At 40.4% G+C, this 26,008-nt stretch overlaps 2 protein-coding genes and 1 non-coding gene across 4 annotated transcripts in view; all 3 read left to right on the top strand.

Moving 5' to 3' along the window:
- The first annotated feature begins 641 nt into the window (after positions 1-641).
- il13ra1 (interleukin 13 receptor, alpha 1) lies at positions 642-14,563 on the top strand. Its single transcript, XM_056369201.1, has 10 exons — positions 642-1,487; positions 3,232-3,380; positions 4,957-5,080; positions 5,229-5,328; positions 8,771-8,973; positions 9,336-9,466; positions 10,926-11,049; positions 11,250-11,346; positions 11,434-11,509; positions 12,051-14,563. The coding sequence occupies exons 1-10, from the start codon at positions 1,415-1,417 to the stop codon at positions 12,156-12,158; spliced, it is 1,185 nt and encodes a 394-aa protein (XP_056225176.1). The 5' UTR covers positions 642-1,414; the 3' UTR covers positions 12,159-14,563.
- A 1,375-nt stretch (positions 14,564-15,938) lies between these two features.
- Positions 15,939-16,012, top strand: trnar-ucu (transfer RNA arginine (anticodon UCU)). The gene has a single exon. It is a non-coding gene; the product is annotated as a tRNA-Arg (tRNA).
- Positions 16,013-18,394: 2,382 nt separating this feature from the next.
- Positions 18,395-26,008, top strand: part of kirrel1a (kirre like nephrin family adhesion molecule 1a) — a 32,831-nt gene continuing 25,217 nt past the window's right edge. Inside the window, exon 1 of one of the 2 annotated variants that reach the window (XM_056369575.1) lies at positions 18,395-18,752. In XM_056369575.1, coding sequence (XP_056225550.1) covers positions 18,707-18,752 — 46 coding nt within the window. In that variant the 5' untranslated portion in view covers positions 18,395-18,706. The remainder of the gene's footprint in view (positions 18,753-26,008) is intronic. The other variant, XM_056369576.1, reaches the window with a different exon arrangement.

Below are 26,008 nucleotides of genomic sequence, written 5' to 3'. Positions count from 1 at the left end.
TCTGTCGAACAAAAATGACTTGCTTGTCCTTTGGACCTGAGGTGACTACTTGCCAAGCTGTACCATCCAATTTAGGAAATGCTGTCCTTATCAATGCCATTGCCAGACTCTTGTAAAAGCATGAAGCAGCTGACAATGTTTTTATTCAGATTGGCTTTTGGTTAGCCTGTTTGAATAGCTGCTCCATTTTATTTTATTGCTTTTTACTGACCTATTTCCTTGTTCGTGTTCGCAACTTTTGAACTCCTTTATTGATGTAAAGCACCTTGCGATTTTGTATCTGTCAAAGGTGCTATACAAATACATGTTACTTCCCTACTTACTTAATAGTACAGGCCAAAAAGAAGAAGTAAGGACTGTCAGTCTGTCCTGTCTCTCTGTCAGACTATAACATAATCTGTGTTTTCCTTTGTGTCCTTGTGTTTTTCCTAATATCTACATTTTAATTTTCTTCCCTGGATTGTTGGGTGGGGTGTTCACATCTTTGTCACCTTTTCACCCTCTCTGGTGGGTGATTACATGCCTCTGACAACCAAGCAGCGGCACATTTCCGTCTCTGCTTTTTTCTTTGAGATAACAGTTTCATTGGAAATAATGGACCTGTCACAGCTTGTAAATATTGTTTAAAGATTTTTTTTGGTTGTCAAAAAAGGAGTGGCACAAGTCACCTTTTACAAATGACTTAAGAACTGTATTGAACAGTTTGATTAATGTTAATGAATGATTTACTAATAACCATGAATAACTCTTGGGTTAATAATCTTCTCCAGAAAAAGGCTCTTAAGGTTATCTGTGAGTTTCCTGTCCAGTATCACAGACTTACTGATCGAATTATTATATAAAGCAAGAAACAAATGACCCTTTAATGATAACTTGCTAACATTCATAATTGTAGACTTGATGGTACTTAATACAGCCATTTGTTACAACTCATTAACGCTTTAGTGAAGTTGCTTTATTAGAGACTGGTACCAAAAAAGTCATATATTGTTTCACTCGGACTGCTCTTCGACACGCCTGTAGACTAATATTGCAGGGAAACGCATCATAGCCGTTTGTTGTTCTTGTTAGTCGCGCTAACTGAAAGCGAATTCACCGGCGTCTGTTCTCTTCAAAAAAGAGAGAGAAAAAAAAAAAAAAAAAAAAAAAAAGGAAGCACTCCGCCCAGCTCCAGCCTCCTTCACTTACATGACCTTATCCGAGGAAGCTGGAAGCGAAAATCGATGTGAAACACTGAAACAAGTACAAAGACTTTCTTCCCTTTTTTTTTCGCTTTGCGTTTCTTTGTAACCGGCGACAGCAGGCTCGACAACAGACCGCCGTCTGTCCACAGGAGCGAGCAAACGAAGACGCTTTTCGTCCTCACAGTAACAGCTGTGGAAGAAGAAACTTTTTAGAGGACGTCTCCAAAACTATGAGCAGGATGTTTAACAGTTTGGACCTGGTCGTTGTAGGCTGCCTCTTTCTAATGGTTGAATCCCAAACAGGTAAGAAAGGACATGTATATTTCTTGCCTTGTTTGACCTCCGTGAGATATTGTCCAGTTTTGCCTAAGAGTAGCCCACGTATGTTTCCCGGTACTGACGTCACGACTGCAATCTATCGTTGAACAGAAAGTCTGACCAGGCTAGGCTATATGTAAATATGAATTTCAAACACCTGCATTTAAAATGACCTACCTCTAAGCTCATCAGCCCAGGTTGGTGGTGAGATGGTTAAGTTTAGGGTGGATGTATTAGTTGTTACCACAAGATGTAATTTTAGTATATATAATAAAAATGTTCAAATGTTTTACATGAATTTCCCTTAGGGGATAAATAAAGTATCTATCTATCTATCTATCTATCTATCTATCTGTCTATGTTTAAACAAATGCCATACCCAAATGTAATATATGCACATATAATGAATTCCCATATATGAAATATATAAAATAAAAACATATATGTAAAAAATGTATACGTAAAAACCTATTAGAAATTGGAACATATAAGTCTAGCCCATACAAATGTGTATGTTTAGGTATATATGCTTATATTGCAGACACTGTATATTTGTATACAACATGTTATACCATATAAAAAAATCATAATAGATTATATGATATATATTTTAACATATGTACATATACAGACTTTACTATAGGTATTTCATATATTTTATAAACTGCTATCTTCATATATCCAGGACATGTATATATGTAATAATAATACATCCCCTTATAGATGACATATATGGCAACATCACTCTTGTTATACACACTCACTGGCCACTTTATTAGGCATGTAGACATGGTCAAGAAAATCTGCTGAAGTTCAAACCGAGCATCAGTATGGGAAAGAAAGGTAATTTATGACTTTGAACATGTCATGGTTGTTGGTGCCAGACGGGCTGGTCTGAATATTTCAGAAATGGCTCATCTACTGGGATTTACACGCACAACCATCTCTAGGCTTTACAGAGAATGGTCTGAAAAAGAGAAAATATCCAGTGAGCGGCAGTACTATGGGTGTAAATGCCTTGTTGATGCCTTAGGTCAGAGGAGAATGGCCAGACTAGTTCAAGCTGATAGAAAGGCAACAGTGACTCAAATAACCACTCGTTACAACCAAGGTATGCAGAAGGGCGTCGAACCTGTAGCCCATCTACAGCAGAAGAATACCACACCGGGTGCCACTCCTGTCACCTGAGAACAGGAAACTGAGGCTACAATTCGCACTGGTTCACCAACATTGAAAAAAAAAACGTTGCCTGGTCTGATCAGTCTCAATTTCTGTTGCAGCATCCGGATGGTAGGGTCAGACTTTGGCGTAAACAACACGAAAGCATGGATCCACCCGCCGTGTATCAATGGTTGAGGCTGGTGGTGATGATGTAATGGTGTGGGGGATATTTTCTTTGCACACTTTTGGCCCCTTAGTACCAATTGAGCATTATGTATGGGACAGGACACTGATCAGACATGATAGAAGTAGATAAAGGAAATAACATAGGGTGACATGAGTAGATACCCTGCTCCCCTAGGTATGAATATCACTCTCATCTCAAGCTACATGGGAGTCTTTACTCACGTTTGGTTTGTTCACATGATGATTCTCTGGAAGCTGAGACATTTCGGTGAAGCACAGCTGCTCCTTTGGAGGAACAAATAATGCAGTGTTGACGAAACAGAAAGGTACACAGAAGTCCTTTGTTAAGAGATTTCTGGAATTTCTCTTTCTTTAACTTCAGGCCAAATCTTACCGCCACAAAATTTGTCCCAGCTGTGGAGAGAGGAATTTCAACCAGAGTTTACCTGGGCACCACCAAAGCATTCAGTATCAAATTGCACCTATCGAGTAATAGCAAAAAACAAGGACGAAGACAACGAAAAAAGAACTGTAAGTACGAACATTATTTCCCCACTCAGTAAACTAATTCTGTCTAAAAGCTATGCATGTTGTTCATGAAAGGTTTTATGAATGCAGCTCCTTTAAATCTGCATTGTGTTTGACCGCACCACCTACAAAATATTGTTGTTTTATTATATTAATTGAAGGGTCCTAAGATATATCAGTTTAAATATTTCCAGGATTTATGTATATCAATGCACTCCTGTGAGCAGAGCTAATTCAACTATAAAAGGGTCGTTAATAAACGTACACTATCTTTAGTTTTTGCATAAACAACCACGATGATTACAGGATGAAGCTGGCTTTGTTATATTTTATCTATTAATATACTTTTATGTTATTAAAGTGTCTGTGTATAGGAGAATTTCTGTGGTAGACAGCAATGTACACCATTAAAATCTCTTCAAACAAAAACTTAAGCTACCAGAATTAGACGCTGAAGCCTTAAAGTAGCCATTTGTAAGTTTTCCTATCGCTACATAGCTAGCGTTAGCATTAACAGCTGTACTTAGCAGCCTAGAAGAAACATAGCGAGTACAGCATCAAACTTCATTCCTTTACTCAGCAAGAGGTGGAAAGCAACACCAGTATTAACCCTCCTTTATAACACGTCTTTTCTTCTACTGAAGTTAGCATGCTAACCAGCTAACCCCGGCCCGTCTCGTCACTTTCTGATAGCAACTCACTGTGGCCTCCAACCCACCCTCAGGACATAGTGCTACTCACAGGGCTTATTATAATCTTTTGTTTTATAAAGAGAATAATAGTTGAAGCTCTTGTCAAGTGGCAATCACCTCCACCTTCCTTGGCAGCAGAGAAAACTTACCAATAGCCTCTTTACATAATTGAGTAAATGTAGAAATGCAATAATGTAAAATATATTTCATTACGTTTGAAAATTCAAATTCCTGAACTTAATACATACGTTTCATTATTACTAATGTCTTGATGAGTAAGCAGCATTTAAATGCTGCAGCAAATTTGAACTACACTGCTGGGTATTTCAGTCTGTAAGAAAGAGATCAGAAGCTGATCGTCTGTGTTATATGTAAAATCTTATTCTGCAGAGTAACTAGTAACTGTAGCTGCAAAATAAATAAAACCTAATAAAAAGTACAATGTTTGCCTTTGAATGGGAGGGGAGTAGAAGTAGGTAGTAGTTGCATATATACAAAATACTTGAGTACAAGTAGCTCAGAATTGTATTTAAATACAGGTCTTGTGTCAATGTACATAGTCACTTTCCACCAATGACTATATTCAAATTCTAGATTTTGTCATAGAACACCTTAATGAACTGCATTTCTTACAATGCTTGCTTGCTCATGCTAAAAAAGGTCAATAACATAACTTTTTTTTTTTTATTAAAAAAATAAAATAAAATTAAAACGTTTTTTCTGACACAGCTCCACAGCTGCCTGTTACCTGTAAAGTGCTAGATTGTCTCGGTGTAATGCTACTGATGATGGTTTGACTGTTTTTATTTTTATTTGTGTGTGTGTGTGTGTGTGTGTGTGTGTGTGTGTGTGTGTGTGTGTGTGTGTTTCTCTGCTGTTGTAAACAGTGGACCGATTCCCCTCCCTGGTCAAACTACATAGTGATGGAAGGAGGATTTCTGAATCTGTCCGTTCAAACTGTCTGTAATGGCAAAGCAAGTGAGCTGGCTTCCCTCATCGTCAATTACCCAGGTAGCTCATTTTGCTCACCATTACCGCTAATATTACCCGATTTTGTTTTCAAAGTTTGAATGCTTCTAAGTAGCTTTTTGAGACATATATCAATGTCTGTGTATTTATTTGTTCATTGAGATGTGTGTATGCATCCCCTTCCTCCCAGAGATGGTGAAGAATTTGGAGTGCTACATACGTTCCTCCAAACAAACTCAGTGCTCCTGGGAGGCAGCCGATCCCACCACTGATCTCAGTTTTTTCTATCGGTATGTACTTTGTTTTATATTGTGTTTTTTTACATATATAATGTATTATACTTATTCAAAAAAAAGTATAGTGTGAAGAAGTGCTATAGATACAAGTTTTTCTCAGAGAAGTTAAGTAAACGGAAACTCACTATTACACAGTATGAGTGAGTAAGCTGTATTGCAATATTTCCTGCTAGACACTGGTAAACTTTAGTTTCATCACATATGAGTCAGTGTTGACCCAAGTGTAAGTAAAGAGCTCGGGTTCAATTGAAGCAGAATTTCTTATTAATGACTCAGCCTTTTATCAGTCCAGGGGGTGTCAGTTGTTTATTGACTATATGAGGCTTATATTTGTTGAGGTCCAACCCATACTTGGTAATGTAGCGTTAACTGTTATCGCCAACCAGCCATAACCAAACAACCATTAGCATGACTACAAATCCAAAGCTGGGAAGCAGATTCATGATCAAATGTTCAAACTTATAGCATCATCACCATATACTCCTGTAAAACTTTCAGTATATTCAGTTTATTTTTGAATTCACAAGGTTAAACTTATGCATACCAATCTGCAGTAAGTCACACATGTGCAAGTCACAAGCAAGTCCCAAGTTACTATGGCTAGAATCAAGCACGATAAGTCGAGTCCCCGCTGTTTATCAAGCAAGTCACTAGTGAAGTTATATGAAATTCCGATGATCAAACCCAGTTTCCACATTTAAATCAGTTAAAAGACAGAGGTCATGAAAAGTTTAGTTTTACTTTCAACATTAACAAAAACTGTTGCAGCTGCTTACACCTGATAAATGTTACGCATATTTGACATCTTGTCGCAATATGTGGCATGTGTGACTACAGCCACCCACTGCTTCAATTATTATTATTAGTTCCACCCAGGATGTTATGTTTTCACCCATGTATGTATATTTGGCAGCAAAAAGCACTGAACCGATTTGCACCAATCTTGGTGGAGTGATGGGACATAAGCCAGGGAAGAACTCTTTCAGTTTCGATTTGGATCTGGGCTAATAGGGCGGATCCGGGAGTTTTTTTCTTTTTATCACTTTATTTAATGTGGAGGATTGTTTGGCCTTGGTGGAGATATGTGCTCTACTTGTGTGCCATTCTAGTTATTACTAGACAGGGGTGTTTCTAGGGTTTCAGGAGATTGGGGGCTTAGCCCAGGCATTTGTGGGGAGGTCTGGGGGGGGGTTTGTCCCCCCGGAAAATATTTGAAAAAACATGCTCTTTTTTTATATTTTTTTATACACTCTGGCACCTTATTTACATTCAAAGCACATGTCTTAATCACTGAAAAAAATGTTCTGTTCTCTCTCTCTCCACCATGTGCTGCACTCACACTATTTTTAATTATTATAACTTTGTTAGTAATTAAGATTCATTACACTTTTTTATTTATCTATTTATTGAAACCTTATTTATTGGCACCTTATGTATTGGTTTTAAACACTTTATATCTACTTGATATAAGGTGTTTTGTATGAAAACCCCAAGTTTTTAATTTCCCAAGTGTCCTGTATTACAAAAACATGTCTGGCATTTTGTAACAAAGCAAACCACTTGAAAATCGGTTGAACAGGGTTATGATGATTGTACTTGCGGATAGAGTACAGCACCTGCCTGCATTAGGAGGGGTCCTTGCCGTTTTACTTGATGGACATCTGTTTTACCAGAACAACTTGGGTAAAGGTCAATAATCCACAGGAAAGTTAAATCATCACTGAGAAGTTACAACAGGCTTAATGTTTAACCTTACTCCTCTTTTGGAAAGATGTAAACTGTAATTTGAGTCACGCTATTATGTCACTCACTCACTCGCTGACCGCTGACCACTGACCATCAGACTCTGCCACACCCAGGCACACAAACACAGAGCTATTATGTTACAAAGACTACCAGACCTATGTTAAAAATGATATCCGGGGCTACACTCAAAGCATCCGAGGCTTTAGCCCCGGTAAATTACTGACTCACTTTCAAACATGGTTGATGTGTTAATACAGTTTGTCAGTTGGTCAGATAAATTCTTATCTTGCGTTCATGAGATTACACATGGTGAGAATTTTTAACTCAATAGAAAAAAAAAGATTTGAGCTGTGGAAATCTCAGGTCACAGCTAAACAAAAAAAACAGACCCGCAGTGTTCAGCTGTTTTAGGAAATTACTGAGCGCTTTTAAAAAAGTATAGCCTTGCATTGATGACCTGAATGTAATGACTTGCATCTGAAGTAGGGAGGGATGTGCTCTGAGCCGATGGGCTGAGAGCCACAGACATGGTGGGAAAGCTGCAAAGTATTGAGAAACAGAGAGATAAAGTAACAGCTGGTCCTGAAAATAACAAAGCAACTGTATATGTTTAGGCTACTGTGAGAGATTTTTTATGTTGTTTTTTGAATTATTGCCCAACTAAACAATGAGCCTTTATTCTCCCATGCTATCTGTTGATCAGTCAGTGAGTGCAACCAGCTAGTTCTCACTTTGTTTGGGCACTTAAGGGCCGCAAAAAACACTGGCACATCATCACCTTTGTGTTAATCTTGTTTGAACACAAGTGTTAGTAGTAGTAGTAGTAGTTATGGAGCAACATTAGCATTCGTTTGGCATTGTGTCCAGTGTTTGCTCTCTTTTTTTAGCTCTGTGGGAAATATCAGGCTCTTAAGCTGCTAAATGCTCCACTGTGTTCACAAGCTAGTTGCTAACTGTGTCTGTTTGCTTATTGGTACTGAGTTTACAGTACAGCTTTTATTCCACTGAGATCAGCTGAATTGTGCTGCTGAAAATTACACAATGAAACTACCAAAACACGAGCACGTTTAACGGACCGGATTGATTAGCTGAACCTTGTAAAGCTCCAGAGCAACAGATTTTAATGATAATTCTCTATGAAAGACCACACTACCAAAGTTTTAATGTGTGTGTTAAAGTTTCAAAATCTCTGTAGAAGAACTAGTTTAACCTCATTTATTGTATTTCTTGGCAGACTGCACTAACTTCCTGGAGTGTTATTATCAACATGAGGCTGCCAGGCAACTCGCAGAAACTCCAGGAAATCACTGCACCCTGCCAAGACAATAGTTAGACCACCTAACAGTTGGGTGGTTTGGTTTTTGGTATGGATTAAATAAGATATAACATGTTAGTTATTGAGCTGAGATGTGATAGAAGGCTATATTTGGGTAGTGTAGCTGTTTGCCCCTGTTTTCCAGCTGCTGGCGATGGCTTCATATGTAAGGGACAGACAAAAGAGTGGTATCAGTGAAAAATGAAAAAGCATATTTCCCAAAATGTTGAACGTTCTCTAACTTTATTGAACTAGTAGTAGGAAAATCTGGCCTTATTTAAACATATGTTCATTTTATCAATTCATTGTTTAATTACTTTACTTCAGTAGTGTGCAGTTTGAAAGTTAATCACCCCTTTTCTCTGTTTTTCCAAGATTAGTGGATGAAGATTTGACTGTTTCTTTTGGGGACGAGCCCTCGCCCTTACGAGAGTGCTCATCGTACAGTTCCACTGAGGGCGTGAGGACTGGTTGTGAACTGCAGGCGAAGGTCAAACAGATTATCCACATCTTTTTTAACGGAACAGTGAACAACACTCTCTTCAGGAACACCTTCACAAAAGATCTTTTGGATAATGGTACGCAACAAGCGGACTGAGCCGAGCTAATTTGGTATCAGGAGTTCCACGGAGGAAATATTCTGTTGAAATACGCTGCGCTTCCCCATTGAGTCTCACGGTCACTCTCTGTCCTTTCTTAGTTATTGTGTGGTGAGAATGTGTGTGCGCATGTGTCTGTTTGTGTGCCTGTACTTGTTCAAACGAGGGGTGTGACACAATCCAGAACTTACAGCTTTAGACTACACAGAATGCAGCCATTTTAGGAGAGCAAAAATGTGTGTGTTTGTGTGTGTGGGGGAGGGGGATTTTCAAGAGAGTTTTATGATTGGGTGACACTGGATTGTGGTTACTATCGCTCTGTCTTGTCTCTCCCTGCACAGTGAAACCACCTCCCCTTAACTGGACGGTCATTAAGGCTAGGGATAAATTCATCATCAGCTGGATTCCTCCTGACATTGGAAATCTGACATGGAAGTTCCAAATTAATTACACTGAGTGTGTTAATACAACGGTAACTGTTTTGAAATGTATACTGTGTTTTAGTTTAGTTGTTGTACGTAAGAATTCAATGGACACAAACAACAGCCATGAATAATTTGAACCGAATACCTAATTGTCAAATTTAATCACTACTGAATAGTTAATATTATAATTAAAATACCACTGAAGTTCTAGCACTGAAAATTTTTTCTCTAAAAAACCATCTAAATTAAATTATATGGTTCTAATTTCCTGGTATGAAATTTCCAGATGGTGACCCAGTGTTGCCATGTGGTGTACTGGAAACATCCGGTGTTTCTGTCCCTGATATAAAAAACATGTTGAATTATTTTTCTTCCTTGTGAAAACATTTGCAAAGCTGATGTTTTTGATGTATTAAAATCCTTTGAAAATGGTAAATGGACTTGGACTGCATGTACATAGTGCCTATAAAGTGCTTTACAATATTGCTTTTCACTTGCATTGAGTTACCACACAAAGCATTGGCGAACAACTTAGGGTTCAGTGTCTTGCCCAGGGGAAATTTGACCCCAAGCCCAACCCTCTGTTAGTGCATTGCTATGTTTCTCGTAGCATAACCGCCACCAACCGTTGATGAGTGGAATAGTGTCCAACCAGCAGTAGCAATATGAATTGCGTTGGCCACATTTTCCTCATGTTTAGAGGATGATGCTCCCTGGCTTTGGCGATCACCTGACTTTTCCAGCTATTGTATGGATTGTCATGAAATCTGATGCACTAATGAGCCCTATTGACTTAAGGGTCTCATATTGTATAAAGGAAGATTTGCATGTCTTCTTTGATTATAAAGCAGGTCTAGGTTCTATATTAATACTGTGAAAGCATCAAAGTGCTCAGTCCACAGAGAAATGCACACAGTCTGTATTTAGACACTGAGCCTTAAAACCAGCCGTCAGGACTTATATCTAAATATCTAATATCTATGTGATGGATCGACACCAAATTTTGTAGAGGCATCCCAGAGGATGAACTTTCCTCTGAATTTTCATCGGGCGACATTTGTTTCTTTTATGACCAATTTCCTGCAAAACTCACTAAACAAACTAACACAGAGACACCAGTGTGGTTTTAGGCTCTTAATCTTGTTTCAATATTCTATCCTCATTTGTAAACCCTAAAAAAGCTTAAATCAATTTTTGGAAGTGACACAACTTGAAATTACCTAGAAAACTTTAGGACAAACTGCATATAATCAGAATACATAATTGCATATAGATTGTTTTCAGAGCAATATATGTTAAATTTAAATTCAGATTATATAAACCTGGTGGTTACATTCACCATAAGGTATGAAGGTGCCTCTAAGCTTAATATTTATTTATATATATATATATATATATATATATATATATATATTCATATTTGCCTCTATTGAATGTAGTCATATTGCCATATCTATTATAGAGCTGATTAATCACTATTACAATTGTGCCTTCATTTTCTCACAGATTAAGACCATTGAAAGAGGAACATCAGCTCATCTGAACCTGGTTGCTCACTGTCAGTATCGCATAAGTATTAGAGCAAAGCATGAAAACTCTTGTACGCAGTGGAGTGACGACAAGTATTTTGGTAGGTCATCGTCTCTCTTATGTTTATAAAGGAACTGTTTACAGCCTCCATGTGAAGGATTTGAAAATGTTGCTGCCATCTAGAGGCTGCTGTAAGAATGATACACTGAATGATGCACTTGGGTTTGAAGTTCTCCGTGAAAGCACTGGGTTTAAATTGTTACTTGAAAGCTGATCATGGTGTTACTTATGTTTTTGCAGATGCAGATACAGATCCTAAAGCAATGGTGTATCTTGCCATTATCATCCCACTGATGTTTGCTGCCCTGGCAATCCTGATTTTTGTGTGTTGCAGGAAGTATGTGAACTTTGCACCTTTCTCGCTTGGCTCCTATTGATTTGTAGTCTTCTTCTTTGCCTCTAATATTTGACTCTCACTGTGCAGGAATAAGGAACATATCTTCCCCAAAGTACCACAACCTCGGGACTTCCTCAGCGATATTTCCGACAACAATAATAAGGTAACTGTTTTTTCTTAAAGATTCTCCTGTCTCCTAAAATCATTAGAGATATTTTGGGATGTGCACATTTTCCGTCTTACCCAGACAGTTAAGGATGAGGAGGGATGTGAATATAACACATTGTGTTTTTGTGCCAGGTGCGGTAACTTCATGTAGTCTGGCTGCCTGGCAACCATCTGAAAATAACACTGTATCATTTTTACACATTGCCTTTTTTTCTTTTTTCTTTTACAGATTAAACAAGATATGAAGTGTCAAATATTGAACTTTCGTCTTTGTGCTAAGCTAAGCTAACAGCAAAAAAAAAAGGAAATGCCCAAAATGTCAAACTATTCCTTTAACAATGACAGCAGTAAAGTTAGTTAGAGAAAAATATGAACTGGACAAAATAAAACATAAATATATAAATACAGTGGTATTTGGTGGTATGGTAATATAATGGTAAAATCACAAAAATCACAATAAAATGATGGGTTTTTAAATGCAACACTTGGGTTTGGCTTTCTCTGACACACACATTTTTTCTTCTTCTTTTCCTCAGAGCACTGTTTGTGATCTGTACATCCCAGCAAAGGAAGAGGAGAACTGTAACATCACTCTGGTAATGGATCCCCAAATCAATAATACAGAAGAAAAACACAAACAATAAGACACGATACTGCCAAGTCTGCAGTGATAGCAGCTCGCATCTGGAACAACTGATGGGGTCTCCCAGAGTCTTGTTGATCTGACTCTTACAAAAACAATGGAAGCCTTTACTGTTCAATTGATGAATCCAGGCACAGACTTTGGACCCTTTGTTTTGTGGCACGTTGAGTGAGTCAAGGGATGCGTCAACCAGAACCTCCGTTGCACAAAGAACACTGGCAGCTACTACATTCAGGTGCAATGTTGTTTGCAAACTGATGCAGCTGAAATCCGACTTCACTCGCTGTTATTTAGACAGGTGAAGTAAGTTACACTGAATGACACGGCACTAAGTTGAATTCACATTCTAACCAGTCCTCCAGTAACAATTCCAGTCCTTATCACCATGTTATGTTTGCAACACCAGCAGTTCTAACCCATTAGTTACAGTAAATTTGTCCTTGTTCAGATTTAAAAAAAAAAAATCATATTAAATGCAATATCTTTGTAGTATCAGTGTCAGAGAACACAAGCAACTTAGAGACATCATCTTTTGCTTTCGGGAACTTTTATCAGTGTTTGTTTGTATGTTTTTAAACCTATAATATACCTGGTTTGATTCTATTATAAAACTAAGCTATTAAGGCTCATTTACTGTTCAGCTTTTCTACTGATCCATGACTGTCCCTGTCAAATAAGCATAAAAAGTCAACTAATAGAATACCAAGCAAGCCAGTCTGATGTATACAAATATACAATACTTATGTCTCAAGGCCAACATCTTCTCTGGTCTACCATGCTCAGTGCCAGTCATCCTTCCCGACTTGGGAGATTAATAAATATCACAATTACAGCGCAATAAAAGGTTTTGATATACAGTGCTATTGGTATTTCATTGTGTCCAATCCAATGTTTGTGGTTTAACTTCTCCAGGGATTTCCTTTATTTCGGTGTTCAGGTGTTCGTAGAGCTAAAACTCACCTGAAAGTGTATTTCATTTGCTAGGTTGAGAACACACTGAAATACGTATAATTAAATGAATTTCCTCCCTCTCATGTACCATGAATGTGAAATGACTGAAGCACTTCTGTGTAAATACTGATGTATCAATATTGGTGCTCTACACTTTGAAATTGTTGCCAGTTTGAATGTCCAGCTGTGAACGGTTTATATTTGATTTTACGTTCTTTTTAAGAAATATTTTTGAGTGTTTGCTTTGTTGTGATTTTATTTGCATGTGACAGTGTCCATGTGATAATTATGCATCTGGAGCCAGTAGCAGGTTAGCTTAACTTAGCTTAGCTTACTAATACTTTTTTTCTTTTTTTTTTTAAGGTTATGAAATGAAAAACAGTAGATTGGATTTCCCAGCATGTTGAGCTTTTAACACAGCGTTAATGGCTTGGAGCAATCTGTAAAATCTGCAATCTTTTTTTCTTGAGCTGATCATTTGACACCAGTTGAAGTTGTGTGGTTTGTAAATGTATCAAACAGCATAAAGTGCCAATATATCTGTTTTGGTTGTTGTTATAATCACTTAAGAGTGTTTATGTTCTGTTTACTTTTTTTAAATGCAAATGATGATCTGAAACAATGTATTGCATTTTTGATTTAAAAGTTTAATCATTTATTTGATGATGTTTGCCCTCCCTCTGCAACTTATTTCTGTCCTGCTTTTGATTTGTATTGTTGTTGATTTGTTTGTCAAAGCATTATTATTACTATTATTATTGTTATTATTATTATTATTCATTTGTGCATTCTGTCATATATGGACCAAATCCAGAATACAAAGTCAGAGTTACAGCCATCTAGTTAACAAGGTGGATAGAGAGTTTACAAGCCTGAGCTCACAAGTTTAGTTTTGGGACTAAAAGAAGTGAAGCGACCTAAGGATTATTGATGAATGGAGAATACAGTTGTAACCAAAGCACAGCATATGTGGGTAAGTAGACTGGTAGATTTTCAGATGTTTGAAGGAGGGGATTTCTTAGTTAAACAGAAAAGTTTCACTTCTCCTCAGTTTAAAACCAATGAAACTCAACTGGTCAACTTTAAAGTCAGACAGGGAAGTTTTGAAACTGGTTTAAAATTGCTACATTCTGGGTCCAGTGACTTTTTTCCAAGAACAGTTGAACGGGTGCATTCCTGAAATTTCCTGAGATGCTACTTTCTGTTACCAAGCTTTTTTTCCCCTTCTGTGTGGACATACTGTAATGTAGATACAGTCATGTTACAGTAATATATAACTTATCTCTCTGGGCGCATGTTGTGTGACTGATTCAGCATCAGTGGATAACTCCTGGCAGGTTTTAATGATGATTTGAAACTTACTAAGGCACATGTCTGTTGTGGAAATTCACTATCCAATGTCATTGGACTAAAGCAGAGGCCAATTTACAGCTGTGTGCCGTAAATTACAAGATTCTTGAGTTTCTGTCTTTTCTTTTTTTCCAAAGATTTTCAAAACACAAATAAGACCAGATCCACTCTTGTTATATTTGGGCTATTGAATACTTCAGAATCCAGCAAAAACTTACAGAACTTCTACCCAGCTTTGCGTGTGTGTGTGCGTGTGTGTGTGTGTGTGTGTGTGTGTGTGTGTGTGTGCTTATATTGCTGTGGTTGTTTTTCTTTGCTGTGGGTGTTGCTACTTGCTTGTAGTTAAATTGAAACAATGTGTCCATTCGACGACCTGTAGTGCAAAGTGTGCTTATGCTTCACAGTAGAAATATATATATGTATGTAGAAATATATATTCATAGAACAATTAATAGTTTCTTTTAGGCTGGATTTGCAGGACTAGGGGGTTGGGAGACTGGAGGAATAAGAAGTGGAATTATACATTATATGGGATTAAACACATGAATCACCAAGTACAAGAATTTACACATACTACAGTGTGTGGACACATTACTACAGTGTGCTGCCTATATGCTACACACTGTAGCTGCACCAACACAAACAAAGCTGCACAGAACAAAAACCTGGCTTGTTCCACTTGGGTGTTCTTGACATGAAAAGTAGAAAAGAAAGTTAATGAGGGTGTCACACTGCGGTGAAGGGCGCGTGGAGGGAGGTGTGTGTAGTAGCCTAATTGGTTATCTGATGCAATCTTGGTGTAACCCCACTACTCACTAGTATCACTCCGCACAGTGAGAATCCTGCACCATTTCCACACAGGACCTCCGTTGACCTACATGTGAGAGACTCCATGACTATGAAGAGTAAAAATAAATGTGACTTTACCGTACAAAGGCTAACTAAGCTATTTCTTACAGGGATATCAAGCACAGTTCCCTTTTATTCCTGTTAACTGGAAACACGATTTATTTTTCTGTGAATTGGTTCAAAATGTCCGTAAATGACCAATAATCGTATAGAATATAATTCCCTTTTCACTTAAATCTGTCTACTCACCCATACACGTAATATTTCATAGTGAAAACGGATGATAAAAACCTCTGACAGACACCATTTGGGCGAGTAGCGTTAAGATAGCCTGATAGAAATTAATTTCCTGATGGCGCAGTTTCAAAATCAAAGTCTAGCTTGAGAACACATATTGGAGACTTTTATTTTTGTAAATTCGGACTCTTCACCTCCTCTCATACACCTGCTAACCTGACGCAGTTCCTAGGACCCTCCCACCTCAGCATATAACAGCGCCCTCTGGCGGTCGGCCCCGGAAGAACCAACATGTCGGCTCAGACTGGTCCTGATGCTGCAGGGATACAGAGAGCAGCGTTATGAGAAGATGTGAAGTATGTAAACCGTGCCAGTCCTAGGATATTCTGGCGCAGTCTCTGTGGCGCAATGGAATAGCGCGCTGGACTTCTAATCCAGAGGCTCCGGGTTCGAGTCCCGGCAGAGATGAGTCACTCTGTGTGCCGCACGGCAGACCTGCGAATGTTTTTATCATACGGACACAGTAATGATGTTTTGGTAGCAGGCTTAAACGATGAAATAGCCGCATTAACGTAGCTATAATGTGAGCTACAGTGAAGAGAATGAAATACAACTCCATCACCGTTCTTCTTTGAATAGTGTCTTCTTTTCTGCTATACTCAAACTAATAGTAGCCTAACAAAAAAAAAAACAATCTTGAGTATAGATTTTATTTAAGAATGTCGGTTCAGACTGAATAGATTTACTCATATGAGCAACAAATAAGAAATATAAATTTTAACCTACATTTTTTCCTTTATTTTGCCTGGTGTCTGACTTTATACCCCATGTTCAGTATTTTCAGCCACATCTGTTTTAACAGGGGTGACATGGATTAAGAGCAGCTCCAATAATTTTGGAAAATGATATCTTGTACAAAACCCTTAAAGATGACAGTGTGGTAGATGCATTTTCATTTGTGAGCATAATTTCATAGAGTAGCTACAATTTTGGGCTTCAGCTTAGAAAATAACCACGAAACGTGTCAAATTATTAAAAATGTATTTCTTCTTATTTCCCTTAAAATATTCTGTACAGTAGATTATCAATGATACATTAACATATGAATTATTACTATATTTTATGTATTCACAGCTCCTCGCAAAGGCTTCTGTCAGCCAGTAAAGATGGACAAAGGCCGTATACGTTTGTTAATAACAAGGTGAGTGTGTCATAGGCCTATTGTAATGGCTTACATCTGAATCCTGCCAAGCCAGCGAAATGTGCGTGAGGGCGTGCGTGCGAGAGTGCGCGCGCGCGAGCGCAGATATTTTGGGATCCTTGCTCCAGTTGTGCTGGGAGCACATGCGGGGTCACTCTTGGTCGACGACACAGGGGGGCGCTCCAGCATCTCTGTAAAATCACTCTCTCCTCCCGGTCTGTCTGAGACGGGAGGAACCGGCTCACTGTGGAGACCTGCTGAGCTGTGACACCCACAGTTTCGCAGGGAACCGTCCCCTAAAATCGGTAGCCTATATTATCTTACAGGAATTAGGATGTGCTGGGTTTATTCGTCAGTCGTTAGGGCTGTTTTATTATGGTGACATCACTGCTTTATCCCACTAAATGGCCAATATTATTTTAGGGAGTGATGTAAATACTCCTGCATTGTTCATTTCTTCTATGGGCCCAACTCCTTTACTGACAGAACACAGCATCTCCTCTAATTGTGTTTTTTTCTTAAATATAGAGCTCAGTGTGACACAATATCACCTTCGAATTATGTGTAATATCAGTCTAAATTTACTGCATGTTCTGTATTCACATTGGACGTACATGTTCAAACATTTCCCATGATATTCTTATAGATATCTCTATGTTTACAATGTACCCTGCATATGAATTATGAAATGAGGTGGATATAGGCTTAGAGGTGAGTTAAGGTAGGCCTGTCTAAAATTACTTCATTACCTAATGCCCCACTGTGAAAAGCAGAAACCAAGCAGTCTCTGCTACAGCAAATGTGTCAAAATGATTATGCCTCTCTAAGCTGGTTTATTATTATTTTTTTATTTCATAATGTATTTTTTTGCCGGTGGTGGACTGTGCAAGATCCAGAGGGAGAGAAAAAAGGGGGCAGTGCTGTGGTGATGCTGACGTGAGAGAGAGAGAGAAAGAGAGAGAGAGAGAGAGAGAGAGAGAGCGAGAGAGAGTGAGAGAGAGAGAGAGGAATGCGCCGCTAATGAGAATATGACGTCAAGTCAGAGAGATTACAGCAAGCACCGGAAGTAGAACGTGATCACTTTGGGTGAAATTTTATTTTATATTATTTGTAAGAGAGGCGTCAAAAATAGCTTTATTATTGTTTGAGGGAGAGATGGCAAAACAATAAGTAGCTAATACAAATAAAGGTTTTGAAATTATATATTAGGGTATAATTAATTCAATTTAATTAGAAATTAAATAAATCATTCTTTAGCTGAGTTCTACCAGAATGCACATTCTCTAAAAAGATGTATTCCTTAACACCTCCAAAACAAACAAACAAAAAAAATTAGAAAGAGGATGATTGCCAGAAAAAGAAGATTTGGAAGAAAATATAGTTTATTCTTATAGAAAATATAAATTAATTATGAAAATAGCACTAAGAAGACAATCTGTGACCCTGTAGTATAGTTACTACAGTGTTTTGTAAAATGGCTTACATCACATAGGCTAGGTTTGGGTGCCAAGCAAAAGTACAAAACACTGTGAATGTAAGAAACAAACGTATTTATGAAATTGAAAGCCTACTACATATATTTATTATGTATTATTGACAGATTTTATTTACACAAATGAAACATATCTCCATCAGTGTAACCACATTCTTTCATGTGGATTTTACTTTGAATATCACGACCGGAAGTGTGAGCTGTGTCATTACCGCTCGCTTACCGCCTCGGTCTAGAGTAGAAAACGGACTGTCGCTGGAGAGCAAAGAAGAGGAGAGAGGTGAAAAAAGCAGTGAAATGGTGTAAAAGCCGAGCGCGTCCAGCACGAATCAAGGGACCAGCGAGGAGGAGCGACGCAGGAGGATTATTGTCGTTTCTATAATTATTGTTAAAGTCAGTAAACTCCCGCTTTTTGATGCTGTCCTCACGGAGGTCTGAGCCAATAACGGACTTATTGGTCGGCTGAACCATGCAGAGGCTGCTGCTCCTGAGTTTGGTGTTGAGTTTTCAAACTGGTAAGACTGAATTTCTCTCTTTTTAAGCGCATCATGAACAGCGAGTATGGTTCAGATAAAAAATTCTGTGAAGACACAGAGGCTTTAAAAAACAATCACAGCCCTCCGTCGGTGATCTTTGAGAAGTGTGTGTGTGTGTGTGTGTGTGTGTGTATGTGTGTGTATTGTGTGTGTGTGTGTGTGCGTATGTTGTGGAGAGGAAAAAGAGAAAGACATATAATATGATTGAATAGCATTCCCATATGAACCGCAGCGGTGGATCACCTTAGGCGTATGTGTGCGCGTGCAGCTGCGTGAGAGAGAGAGAGAGAGAGGGAGCGCGCGCGTGTGTGTGTGACTGCGTGTCCGCACCGCAGCAATGGATCACCACACTTTTTTTTTTTTCTAATTATGATCATTGTCGTCTGTACGCTTGCGAATACAATTGTGCACGTGCGTGCATGCATCCAACTTGAACATGAGCGGTTGCACGCGCGTCCACCACCGGCCTAAATGACCTTTTGCATATGACAAACCCACCGGTGCCGTTATTCTAACGGGCCGTGGTGAGGCGCTGAGGACGTGACGGGAATGACAGTGATTGACCAGCGCTGCTCTACATGCCAGCAGCACTTCCACACTGCTATCGCGTCTGAATGGCTTGTCAGTCAATGAGCCCACTGCTACCAGCCCCTGTAGTGATCCTGTAGTGAAAGGCAGCTTCTCTCCCCAAGCCCCCCCCCCTTTTCACACACACACACACACACACACACACACACACACACACACACACACACACACACACACCCCTCTTGTGCTCCTATCCTGCTGTCCTACCTGAGTGCTTGACCATTTTAACCCTCTCTGTTGCATTTGAACAGCACAATGAGGCTGTGCAGCAGCAGCAGCAGCAGCAGCAGCAGCGCCCATGCATCTGTTCCCCCTCCATACCTGTGGGGTGCCAGGTAGACTGTTGGCTTATGATAATCACAGCTGTAGCAGAGTTGCTAGGAGACAGGAGGCTGAAGGAGGAGGAGGAGAGGATGGTTGTAATTTCTCTAAGCTACCTGTTTGATCGAGGCATATCTGTGTGTCGTCGTGGCGGCACAGCCATAGCAGACCTCCCCTCTTTTTTTTTTTTTTTTTCACACACACACACACACACACCTTCATTGTCTACCATGGGTGACCGGGAGCGTGCACGGCTGGTTGCTGGCTTGCCAGTCGACCACTTCATCATAGGTAGGGGGCGTGTTCAGGGAAGCGAAGGTATAGAAAAGGATGATGTCACCGTGTCTGCCAGGCTTTGTATCGCTCAGCCTGGCTCACCATGCTCAGCATCCACCCAAAGTGTGTTGCTGGGGGTGGGGGGTGTCACGCAAGCACATCTACATACAGTCAGGAGCACATTTATCCTTTTCATCCACATATCAGGCGCTCCACGAATCCACATGTGACACAATCTGGCAACCGTCGCAACACACAAACACACAAACACACGCACAGCCCCTGCTCTCTCTCCATCGGGACCCCTTGTTTCTGTCACATGCTGTTGCCCTGTTTGTCCACTCATAAACCGTTCATGACACACGCACCTACATAAGCACATACACACACACACGCACACACACACGCACACACACACACACACACACACACACACACACACACACACACACACACACACACACACACACACACACACACACACACACAGACCAATTACATGTGTGAAGCCATGTGTCCCATTGTCTGTTGTTGCACTGTAGCAACGGTATAATCCATTGTTACTCCATGTTGGGCTCTCAAACACAAACATATTTGCTTCCAAAGGCTTTCCCGAAGACAAGATTAGCAGGCTGTAAGATTTTAAATTGCTGTAATAGATGTAAGGTCTCAAATCTTCCACTGTGGCTTTTGCGTTGGGCTATGAAAGCATAAGAGGAATAGGCATAATCCGGAGAGAGCAAGAGTGAAAATCAACCTCAAAAGAGATAAAAACTTACTGTAGGTGCAGGCGCATTTTTCCAAGGAGCACGCAGACCCTTATCTCTTTATTAGACTAGTAAAACAGTATTCCATGGTCTGCAATTTGCACACATGTAATTGCCTAGCAGAGCTAATGATTGCATGGTTATTAGTCGAGCAGCTAATTAAAGCTGTGGTGAATCAGAATGTTTTTAAGTTATTTAGATTAAATGATACAGCTGCAACTAGGACAAAGTCTCTACTAGCAACACCACTGTGATTGATTTAGTATCCCGGCCTTGTATCTACATACCAACCTGGTAATAAGTCCCAAGCAAGCGCCACCATTAACGCAGCTGTTAAATGTTCCTGCATAATCAATCATTGCAAACACACTCCCTTAACTTCCTAATGAGCAGCAGAGCCCTGAGGTCGGACTTGCGGCACTGCACCTACAGGCCAGACGGTGGTGTGAAATGCTGACTCGGACAAAGGCTCCAGTGCAGGTGTACCATTTGTCAGCCTCTGTCCTTTTGTGTGGACCGAGGCCATGAGCTGCCGCCGCTGCCTTTACTGTACGCTCTGAATCAGCCGAGCCGAGCCGTGATTCATAGACCTCAGACGGATTCCTGAGTTGTGCTCGGCAAAAGGAAATATTCAGACGCTGGAGGAGTCAGACACATTCGGGGGGCTTTTACACCCAGAGAAAGAAGGGTTCCTCAAGGGTTGTTTGATCGGGGAAGTAGTGGTTCTACTACTATATGTGTAATGTTAATGACTCAAAGTCGACTGTAACAGTTCAAATAAAGATGAAGAATTAGGGAAGCCTCATAAAGAATCCAGTTTAGTACTAAAACACTCTGTTAAAACTGCCGATTTACAGCATTTCCTGCGTTCTTGCCAGTAATCATCTGTGACATTTTCATCTAAATGAATCCCAATTTTTCCTATCTAAGTCATGTACAGTGACTATTTTTCCATTTGCTGAGGTGGGGGAAAAAAAACAATCCTCTATCACACAGCAAGTGATTCCTTTTTTTTTGTTCTCACAATAAATAAAAGAAGAACTGAGCAGTTAGCTCGAGCTAATCCCACATAGCCAATCCTCTGTCTCATTAAGCTCATGCAGATCTGGAATGTAACCTCTAAAGTTCATTACAAGAGGGATGTGGACACAGTTGGCTGTAATAACCACTAAAAGTGCTTGTTTCTGCTTGGAGAGATGATGTATGAGCAGTAGTAGCTGATAGAGAAAAAAGTGCCACCTACATAAACTCAAACTTGTAAGGATACTCCAACGGATTACTGCTTATAGAACTATTTATAGCAACGTGAAAGCGTTCCGCCATGGTTTCAAGGCTAACGAACCATTTTTGCGGTGCTATACTGAACCCTCTGTGGCTCAGAGTGTAGATCTGGAGTGACATATGTAGCGAGGCAGAAGTCTGTTTTTAATTTTGATCCCGGGGAGCGAGATGTGACTCCAGTAGGAGCATCCTACTGTTAATATGCGAATTCGGGTCATGGTTTTTTTTAACGGGATCTGAATGAAGCCTATTTACCGAAAAGCATCTCTAATTGACATCAGCCACTGAAAGCAATCACTGAACCAGCTGTAAAGCTCAATCTGGGAATGGAGCCCATAATGTTATAATGTACATCCACGCCTGTTGTTCCCCATTGGGTTCCATTCAATCAACAAATTCTTGGCATTTCTGTCCCGGCGGGTGTTTGTCAACGTGTGACATGTTGATTTCTTCTCTCGGTTGATATGTTTGTTTAAGGGCATTCCTCTGGACACGAGTGTCCTATAATGCTTTTTGAAGTGGTGCTTGGGAGAACAAAGAGGCTTGCATGCATGCTCTCAGATGATCCAGTAAAAAAAAAAAAAAAAGACCCTGATAGAAGTACAGAAGTATTTAGTAGGATAATTCGTTAGCAAACTTGTGGTCAGAGGTAAATTAAATCAAAAGTATACAAGTGTTTCCTTTGAGCATCCTCAACAGCTATGCTGTGAATGTTTCTCAAGTGAAGCCCCAGGATTTAAAGGCCCCATAATCTGATTGTGCTTGACAGGCCGGGGGCATCCAAGTTATAAAAAGAAAAATGAAAAAAAAAAAACATCCCCTTAAAAATGTTTCTTTATGCAGAGTCCCCTGAGCAAGAGAGGAACACTTTATCACATCTGACTGAATCTATTGGCCTTGTTTTCCCAAATTGCGCGGCCACATTTTTGCAGCGAGGACCAATTTGGGGGTGATGGAGGGAGTAGGAGTGGGGGGGCAGGAGGAGGGGGGGGGGGGGGGGGGGGTTACAGAAAAAGTTGTTTGGAGAGGAGAGGTGGAGGGGGGGGCAAAGAGGGGTAGTCTCATGGGCAGGTGGGTGAAGCATGATCGTCGACTTTTTTTTTGTTTTGTTTTGTTTTGTTTTGTTTGTTTTAGAGGTGGTGAGGTGGAGGGGTGGGGTGGGGGGGCAGTATTGTAGTGCGGGGAGGAGGGTGCGCTGGATGAAAAGAAAAAGCGAGCCTGGAGAGGGGAGAAGAGAGAGGGACGAGGGACGGAGGAGGAGGAGGAGGGAGGAGTGGTCGGGAGGCCAGCGGCGGAGAGAAAGGGACTATTACTCAGGCTTGGCTGCTCCCTCAGTGGGGACAGTGAAGCTGCTCATTCAGACAGAATATGGTCGAGGCCGGTTCAAAGGCTACATTTGCGCTGGAATCGGGAGTGATTGAACCCACATCTGAGGTGCCAGCTGAGTTCTTCCCCTGCCCCGTCCCCGCTGAGGTTAATTGGCATTAATCGGAGTTGCTGTTAACTTTCTTTTTCGTCTCTTTGGCTCTCTCTCGCAACATGAGCCTCTTTCTGCTTACCAAAGTTCATTCCTTCTCTCTTTCTGTCCCCTCCTGGACTTTTTCTTTTTTTTTTTTAATCCGACTTTTTTTTCCCTTCTTCTTCTTCTTCTCCTCCTCCCCCCACCATTACTTTTCCGTCTCTTTCCATCTACCCCTTTCTCTCTCTCTCTCTCTCTCTCTCTCTCCCTCTCGCTCCCTCTCTCTGCTCTCTAATAAGTTCCAGATGTGGTTCTTGCATTCCTCTGGTCGGTGGAGAGAGAAAGAGGGGTTGAAGAGGGAAGGGGGAGTTGGTATGAGTTGGTGGGGGGGGAGGGGACAGGAGGAGAAGCACATGAATTAAAACAGGGAGCGCATGATGAGGAAGAGGAGCGCATGTACTGTAACACACACACACTCACACACACACACACACACACACACACACACACACACACACACACACAGTAACGTGTACTGGAAAACATGCACACACAAGCAGAGGGAGGGAGAAAGGATGCATTGGTGTGTGTGTGTGTGTGTGTGTGTGTGTTTTAGGGGGGAGGGGGGAATGTCGGTCCTGTAACCTCAAAAGTTTTGGGACATTCTCCCCCCCACCCCCCCACTCCTCTCCTCCTCCTCCTCCTCACCCCCTCCCTCCGCAGGAATGTGGCTGACGCTGATGATGTCACTTCATTTCTCCGCTCTCCCAGTTTCTGCTCCTCAACAGGGACAGGGCCGAGAGAGAGAGAGAGAGATAGAGAGAGAGAGAGAGGGGGATAGAGGGATAGAGAGAGAGAAGGAGAGATTCGACTTTCTCCATCCATCTTCCTTTAACAATAACAACATTTGGGTCAGCCGTCTAACTAAATCGGTTACCACAGCACCGCAATGCTCGCTGTCTCCTCGTCATGTAATATAACAGCCTGCAGGCTCAATTGTAATGAGTGAGCAATCTCTTGGTAGTAATAATCATCAATGGCTCTGAAGTCCAGTCATTAAAACAATATTGTGCAGATGCATTATTTTGTCAGGGACCGCCACTGCCAGCTTAATGCAACACCCTCCAGGCTAGGTTTACCATAACCTGGTTTACCCATGTTCTTAGATCCAGATTTGATTTATTTAATTTACATTAGAGGAAGTCATGTCAAGTTGATGGAGGATACGCTACATGGCCAAAAAGTTGTAGTGGGCATTAATCTGCTGCCTCAACAGCCTCCACTCTTCAGGGAAGGTTTTTCACAAGGACCTGGATCTAGAGATTTGCTCCTGTCCATGTTGGGTGATTGGACCTGGCTCACAGTCAGCATTCCAGTTCATCCCAAAGGTGTTGGATGGGGCTGAGGTCAAGGCTTTGTGGGGGAGCCATTTTTTAATAAACCTAGCTTTGTACACATCTCCAACCTGTTGCCACCAAGTTAGAAGAACATCATTGGAAAAAAAGACATTTTATGCTGTAGCATCAGGATCTCACTTAAAGGTCCCATATAGTATAAAGGTAGATTTCCATTTGTTGTTTGTTTATAAAGCAGGTCTAGGTTCTCTATTAATACTGTGTAAGTATCAAAGCGCTCAGTCCACAGAGAAATGCACACAGCCTGTATTCAGAAACTGAGCCTTAATACAAACTGTTAGAAATTCTGTAACTTTGTGATGTCACAACAAAGCAGTCATAGCTCTCAGCCACATCCCAAGCCCCGCCCACCTGGACCCATCAACCAACCTTGCAGGAGTGTTTATCTGAAATCTGCTATATTTTTATTCAATCACTCTGAAAACAGTCACCAATCAGAAGAGAGGCTCAGAGCCTCCTGTCTTCTGATTGGCCCACTAACCTGTTGTTACTAGAGCTCCAGAGAGAAGCCTGACAGAGGAGATTAAAAACTACTTCTTAAAACCACAAATATATCTCCTTATGAATCAACACTTCAAATAAAACACAGGAAAAGTGTAAAGTAGGGGACCTTTAATTGGAACTAAAAGGCCTAGCCCAAAGTATACTATACAGTATAAGTCGTGTTATAAGTCATGCTATGAGAGACTGCTCCTCATTCATTAAACAAGCTGTTTTCTAATGCTACCAAAGTTTAAAAGTCTACAGAGCTCAGCCCAGCTTGATTATTGTTGCTCTTTAGTCTTTTAGTGTCTTTTCTATCAACAAAGACGCCCTCCTCTTCAAAGTGACAGTATGCACTTGATATGGCGGTGATATTAGCGAGAGGCTATGTATGAATATTACTCCACTCTCTGAGGTCAAGGCCCCGGGCTTTTATTGGATGGTTTGTGACAGATGACATTGCAAGAAGCTACAGTACATACCAATAAAATTAGATTGCACTGGATTGAATTAAAGCAGACCTTGGAGGAGGTGATTTATCGACGGGATGCTGCTTGTAAAAGTAGTCCTGCTGGATTCCATCACTGCGCCATGCTGTAACGTGAGGTGAATTGGTGGACCATCTGAAAGCTGTCACAGCTGATG

Source organism: Seriola aureovittata, chromosome 23 (assembly GCF_021018895.1).
Source record: "Seriola aureovittata isolate HTS-2021-v1 ecotype China chromosome 23, ASM2101889v1, whole genome shotgun sequence".
Taxonomy (NCBI): Eukaryota; Metazoa; Chordata; class Actinopteri; order Carangiformes; family Carangidae; genus Seriola; species Seriola aureovittata.
The sequence above is the reverse complement of the archived record's forward strand: the minus strand, read 5'-3'. Positions and strand labels throughout refer to the sequence as shown.